Source organism: Gavia stellata, chromosome 16 (genome assembly GCF_030936135.1).
Source record: "Gavia stellata isolate bGavSte3 chromosome 16, bGavSte3.hap2, whole genome shotgun sequence".
NCBI classification, from domain to species: Eukaryota; Metazoa; Chordata; class Aves; order Gaviiformes; family Gaviidae; genus Gavia; species Gavia stellata.
This window is the reverse complement of record NC_082609.1, coordinates 4,541,458-4,548,742: the sequence shown is the minus strand read 5'-3', so window position 1 is coordinate 4,548,742 and position 7,285 is coordinate 4,541,458. Positions and strand designations below refer to the sequence as shown.

The following is a 7,285-nucleotide window of genomic DNA, read 5'->3' as shown; positions in this document are numbered from 1 at the left end:
GTCTGCTAATAGAAACATCCCCTCGACTGGCACTCACTCCTAAGAGCAGAAGGATCATAACGCAGATTGTAAATGGTTGCATTACTGAGAAAGATAATGTTTCTTTCCACTTTCATTTCCCTCGGCTGATACTTATCGTGGTAGGGGTTGCGTAAGCGTATAGGAAAGAGATCATGCATTATTTACCAGTCTGGAAATGGGGAAAGGCTCCAGCCTTTCACAGCGCAGCTGAACCCCGAGCAGTTCCCACCCACTGAGATTCGCGTCGTGTTTGGTGGTAGCTTGGCTGAAGAATTGTTAAAGCAAATACGATTGCCCTGCCAGCCCGGAGAGCAGCAGCTGAGTGGTGCTGAGGGTCTCAGGCTCTGGTTTTCCTTCCTTCTGCTCCGGATAGTTCACGTCACTATTTATTTCACACTATGGCAAGACTGGACCGAGAGCTCAGGCCAGAGCTGCCACCGAGTCACCATGACCATTGATGAATTCCTAGGGGTCATCTGGGGCTCCAGGAGGCCCCAACATCTCTGAGATGAAATTTCTTGCTCTTGAATGTAGCTGGGGGAAGAGATGCCCGTAGGGGAGGGTGAGATAGGAGCAGGCAGAGATGCTCTCCAGCCCTGGGACTTGTCCCCTTGATGCCACCAGGACCAGCGATGCTGACTCAGCTTCCAAACACGCCAGGAAGTTGCAACACTGCAAAGTTTATTATTGTTAAGCTCCAGCCAGTGTCAGAGTCTCTACATTTGTCCTTGCAGCACTATTGCACATTAAGAAACTAATGAAACAAGACATTAAATGCTGGAAACCTTAAAAAAAAGAAGAAAAAAATAAAGAAGCAACAGTAACAACAAAGCTACTAAATAAGAAATAAGTTAATGAGGAAAAGTTACAAGGAACTAAAGATTTTAAATGCTCTTCCAAATTAAGGAGAACAAAGGGAGAGGATCAGCTCTTACTTTTGCAATTAAGGTATTATTTATGGCAATTTAGCTTTTTTAAGCTTAAGCCTGGATACAGTGCTGCAGAAAAGACACCTGATTTACTCCCAGGGCTTCTCAGCAGTTTCTGTATCAGTTTCAGCCAGCCAGCCAAAAAGCAGGAGGAGTTTTGGGCACTCCCGAGCCTGCGTGCACACAGGGTCCTACCCAGAGGATTTATCCCAGCGCCGGGTAGTTGGACCGTGACCATTTGCAACGATCCTCAACCCAAAGCGCTAGCACTGGAGCTGAACTACCGTATCTTCAGGGCAGAAAACAAATCTTCCAAAAACGAGATATAACATTTTGTAGGAGTAAAAGGGGAAAAATAAATAAAGATGCTGGCTCTGCATCTGCGTGCAACCTGCATGTGAACAGGGGTGGAAGGAGGCGGCTCAGAGGGGGCACCCCGTGTTTGCAGGGAAGAGACACGCAGCCGCACGAGGTTGTACGGAGGCACTGACCCAGCACGGCAAACAGCCCGTTCGTCCCCTCCCAGCAGGGAGGTGACTGTCCCATCGACGTGACTGTCCCATCGACGTCCAGGGACACCTCCGATGGCTCAGGGGAACGCTCCCCGCGGGCTCGAGGGAGGAGGAGGATGAGCACACGGCCAGCGAGGAGCTGCCCTGGCACAGCCCTTCTCTTCTCCACCTCTGCCCAGTCAGACGCAGAGCCATCAAGCTGAGTGCCATGGGGCTGCCAAAATCACACTTCTGTGCAGGGAGGAAACGCACCCACAAGTACAAAATTCATGTGCATCCTTTGCAGCACTTTCCCCCACTCCTGCAGAGTTGGTAACGTTTGCAGAGAAGCTGTTTGTAACAAACTTTTTGCTAAAGATGTAAAACATTAAAGACTGTCCATGCTAATTATAGGACTTAGCCCCCAGATACGTTCCTGCTTTTCCTACAGACTAATAAAAACAATAAAGTAAATAAATAAAAAAGCATGCAAAGTTTGGTTAAACTCAAAAACAGTTCAGGGAGGAGAGAGCTGGGGACGGGATGGTCCTGGGAAGACATCCAGCCTTCCAGACATCCATGTCATGCTGCTGCCCACAAACTCTCCTATTTCAAGGAGACATGATAGCTAAAACAGTTGCAAACTATATGAGCTTTTTTATGACTCTGTTGATTTTTCCAACCCCCGTGCTGGCTGCCTGCCTCGGCGTCCTGTTCTTTGAACCCACACAGAGTAAATAGGTGTAACTGGTGTGGCTCTGGGGGCAGGGGACGTGTCCCCGGGAGGAGTTAGGGACAGGCAGGGAAAGACCCCCCGGCCTCCCTGGAGAGCAGCACGTGGAAGAGTCAGCTCACTTCAGCTGAAAAAGGGGAAAAAGAAAAAAAAAAAAGAGAAACAAAAAGCAGCAAAGCCTTAGAGGAAGATCTCCTCGTGAATTCAAAAGGTCCTCAAGACTTGAGGGTAAACACGCGGGTAGCGGCTTTTCTGAGGACAGATCCAGAAGGATGTGAAGAGGGATGTGACAGTCTTCACCAGCCACAGCGGAGGCACTGGAGGCACATGGGGTTTAACTGGAGCACCTGGAGCTTGGCAGGAGATGAGGAACACGCTGACCAGGGCCTCAGAGGGTGTTGCCCTCTAGCAGAGGCTTTATTTTATTTAAATCTGACTGCCCTGAAGATTTCTCCTCTTTTCATTCCCCCTCTCCCAGCAGAAACACCTATTATGCCAATTGAAACGTTTAATCACCCGGGACTGTTGGCTGCAATATCTCCTCATAAGCAGCTTTAACGTTTGCTTGGACCAGCACCCTGGGACTGGAGAAGGTGTTTCACCCTTTCCTCTGCCCAGTTACTGAGTCCTCCTCTCCTCCTCGCTCCTCTCGCCCCTGGCCATGCCCCCTGCCCTTTTTCAAGTTGCAAGGCATTAAAATAAAAGTATTAACGGCGCTTATCATCTGATGCACAGGAGCAAGAGATTGTGAGAGCGAGCTGGCAAGCAGCCAGCAGCTAATGGCATAAAAGCAATTTGGTGAAAAAAAAAATTAACATGCTAATTGTCAGGCTGGAGAGGGTGCTGGGGACCATATAGAAGAAAAAAAAAAAAAGACATTTTCTGATTACTCTAGATTTTAACAATAAAGGTCTGAGGAAGAAAGAAGGGTTTGATGCAATTTTCTTCTTTTTGTCCCATTCTCTGCGACCCTCCCCCAGCTCAAAACCTCGAGCCAGAGCCTCAGGCACTCACAGGGATTTATTGGAAGATCTCTTCCTTTTCAGCATCGTGTCACTGCCAGATGCACCACGGGCTGCAGAGCCGGTCGGCACCACCACGCAGTTCTCCCCTTCCCACAGTAGCAAGTGACACTGCGGCGGAGCTTCTGTGGGGGGGGAAAAGTCACGTTTGACAGAACCCTGCACAGTCCCACCTCGCAGCTCGGCTGAGCCAAGGGCAGAGAAGAGGTTTCCAAAGAACTAACCCCCCTCCTGTTTACAGGGAGGCTTTTTTGACATTTCTTTTTTAAACAAAGGGACATTGGTCAAATTATTTTTTTTTTAATTTGTTTTTCTCAAAGGAATTGAAAGGAGTGCCTGGAAAGCTCAAGCAGAAAGCTCAGCCTCTTAACGTTGGCTCCACAGCGCACCGTTAACTGAGATTAAGAAAGTCAACTATTGCTTCACAGCACCAGGATTTCAACAGCACGGAGCCTCCCGAGGCAGAGAACCGCGACGGCAAATTCAGCAGGATCTCAAAGCAGCAGCTGCCTCTCCCCGCAGATGCCATTTAACCCCCGATTTGTGTGCATGCCACTTCTGAAAATCAGTTGGAAACCCGTCGTGCCTTCCCTTCACGGACAGTGAGTGCTGCCAGCCAGAGCCTTGCCAGCACCGGAGCGGGGTTAGGGAAAGCCTTTTCCCATGCACGTGGAGCGGCAGCACGGGGCTCCCAGCAGATTCCCGGAGCTCCCAGCCCGTCCGGCTGACCAGCAGATGATCCAGCGCATTTCCCCAAAAGAGGTGTGCTGGGGGAACGAGAGCCAGGACACGAGGTACCTGTATCGTTTTTGATTAATATTTGTGGATGAATGCTGTAAATATGAGCCAAGAAGATTTAAAAGAAAGTCACTGAGCCATGCGAGTGAATTAGTTTGCTTTTAGACAAAATGTGGCTGGTTTTCAGCCTTTTACAAGCAGGAATATTATTCCTTTCCTATGCCAAAGACTGACTGCATTTGCTCTCCTGCTTTACTTCTACCGTGGAGGAAATTTAAGCAAGAACATGTATAGTGAATTGCTAAATTCAACCAGTGCCACTGAAGCTCACCTAATCATTCAGACCAACACGCCCTACCTGAGCAGCACACCGAGACCTGTGAGCTCCTCCGCTTTTTACATGTCGACAGCCAGGGTGTTAAAAGAAGGGGAAATAAATAAGCCAGACCTGGTGACTTACATCATTCTGTTTTTCTTTCTGCTCTTGACTGTGACGCTCATTGTGCTCTTCATAAACTGCCAGCTGAAAAATTCTTTTTTTGCTACTCTTCCTTACGACAGATCGCTCAGAGAAGCGAGGAGCCCGTGGAGGACACAAGCTGTCTGACACTAGAGAGCAACTATGTCTTACAACAGTAGCAGGAACCAGAAACCCTGTGCAATAAGGCGTTCTTGCCATGTGTCAGTGAATGGATGTGACCCTCTTAGAGTAATAGGCTGCATCGCAGGAAAGGATTGCTGAAAAATATGCTGTATGCAGATCGGAATAGCTGTAAATAAAAAGCTCTGTTATGAACTAAAGAGAGAATGCTTTAGCAAATTTATACAGTTTTGTGCAAAAAATTGCCCCATGATTCCAGATTAAGCTCGATATGTATGCAAATGTCATCATCTACCCATTCAGTGTCCATACAAGGATATTTGCATTAACAACAACCTCCGATTTGGGCATCTGGTGGAGCTTGTTACCCATGTTTATGAAACCATAGCATCAAATGTAAAAAACACAGTATATTTACCTAATGGCTCCACATTGAGGGTATGAGTTTACTTTCCAGACCCATTTCTCTCAACTGCTGCAGAAACTGCGTGGTAATGCAGCGGGAGTCCTGCCAGGCAGGAGGAGAAAATGAAAAATGTTTATTTAGACTTCTGATTGTGATCCTGTTAAAGGTGGTTTGGCTGTTTTACTGCATTATCGATCAGGTTTTAAGTTACCAGTTATGTGAAACACTAAATACCTAAGGAATTTGTTTTCAACTTTCTTAAGCTACAAAGGAAATTATTCACCACGGCATGGAACCAAAATAATCAGGATGGGGAGAAGGAAGGAGAGAAAATAAATACCATTAATAGTATGTAAACTAATGAAAGGGGAGAGCAGAGTGCTCTGAGTTCAGTACACAAAGTAGATAACTTCTGAAAGCCGTAACACACAGTTTTATAGGAATGGTTGCTTTAATGCACAATATCCCCACTCGTTGCTCTTTATATAAATCTAGCACAATTAGAAGCATGCTTTATCGACATGGCAACAGCTTGATTCAACACTGATCACTGGCAAAACCCCCCATTTTCAATTACTAGCTATCCGATTTTGTTCTAAAAGCTTCTGCTTAACCTCGTTAGCTGACATGCTATCTTATAGATGCTGATTTCTAGTAAACTTGCAGTTTGGTCTGGAATTGTGCTGTGACTGCACGAACCCCTGAACACTATTTGTATTTCCCACAAACAGTGGGCAAAGGGCTTTTCTTTCATTTTTGACCCCAGTGGCTCAACACACAACTGAATTGCAACTATCCAGAAACAGAGTCCTAAACTGTGGTTTTGCTCCTGTTTTTGCTAGTGGATCATCTATCAGAAGAATGGGGTTCAAGTGGTGTCAGACACTGTGCCCCTAAATCCGTTCTTAACATGCAGAATACAGCAGAGGTGCTGTGTGTGTATATGTACATAACTTACTTAATCCAAATGAGGAGATTTTACAATGCAATTACACACATACAGGCTTGCACTCAAGCACATAGACAAAACGTGTACAGACAGGAGCCTGTGTGCAAGCTTTTTTTACGCACAAATTGCACAGTTGATAACACTTCATGTCATTGTCTTGGTTACATGTTTTATTATGCTCAAGTTAAACTACTATATAACACCATTAATATTTTATTCCTCAACAGCTGGCCAATTTTTATTTCCTCTAAACCAAATTTAACTGGTGTAATTCCAAGTAATTACTCTAATGTGTGAGAATAAATTCAAGTGTGTTTATCTCAGCCCTTTTTGAATAAATCAAGTTTTATCAAATCAGGCATTTCTTATTTATTTTTAAGTAATGACAGCTTGTTTTCAGCTATCAGCCATAATGAGTCTGGTCTAAGAATTTCTGCTGGCAAAAGCCTCAGAATCTGATAAAGCACATGTTGCATTGCACCCTACTGTACTTTATTTAAATGTTCGAGAATAACCCTGGAATAATCCTATTTTTCCCCACAGCCTGATAGTTGGAGTAATACCCCAGAAGAACCTGTCCTGCTGAGAGTGTTAGCTGATTTACTGAGAAAGCTTTTATGCATGCCTTGTGCTGCTCTCATCAATACCCAGAATCGCTTCCATTGCAGAAGAAAGTCCTATTAATGCCATTTTAACCAATGTATGAAACGTACGGATAGAAAACATCTGATCTCTTCCACCAGGTCCAAAATTCAAGCTGACCATAAAATCCACTTCCCAACCACAGGCACGCCAGAAGAAGGACCGACAGGCATTTATTCACTTGTTGTAACTGGTTTATTAGGTGCATGACACACGTAGGGTCCCAAATGTATACTCCATCCCTTGCCCCCACCTTCTGCCTGCCACACTCCTGCCCCTGACACAAATGCACCATTCACTGTGTCTTTACAGCAAAGCCCACTTTCTCAATGTGCCTTTCAAAAACGCCTCTCTATGCTCGCGGCCCTGCAGCAGCCTCCTGCCTGATGGCTTCTCTACAAGGCAGACTGGAGGTAGATATGGTAAAACACAAAGGATGAGTGAAACACCAGAAATCTGGAGCACGATGCTGGGAGAGGTGGGGTGCCCCAGCTGGGAGAGGCTCTTAATGGTATGCCTTGCTTTCAAAGGATGAGTATCTCCCATAACGCTTTGGAGAGCATCCACACACTTAAAATACACGGCTATGTGCTCTGCTGAATCAGTTAAATAAGGTTTTAACTCTTCTTCCTCTGGGCCAGGGAAATAACTCATCGCTTCCACCTGAAAACAGTGAGAACTTCCACATCTCATGCCTCCCTTCCAACGGATTATTATTGTTGTATTGCAGTCTGTTGGGTTAATCTCTTAGTC

At 45.8% G+C, this 7,285-nt stretch overlaps 1 protein-coding gene across 1 annotated transcript; it reads left to right on the top strand.

The window, feature by feature from the left end:
• Nucleotides 1–4,220: 4,220 nt before the first annotated feature.
• SMIM32 (small integral membrane protein 32) lies at nt 4,221–4,541 on the top strand. The gene has a single exon (XM_059825179.1). The coding sequence runs from the start codon at nt 4,221–4,223 to the stop codon at nt 4,539–4,541; it is 321 nt and encodes a 106-aa protein (XP_059681162.1).
• Nucleotides 4,542–7,285: the final 2,744 nt, after the last annotated feature.

Excerpts from the sequence above, each read along its gene's own strand:
- SMIM32 (XM_059825179.1), top strand. The coding sequence starts at position 4,221 with ATGTATAGTGAATTGCTAAATTCAACCAGTGCCACTGAAGCTCACCTA.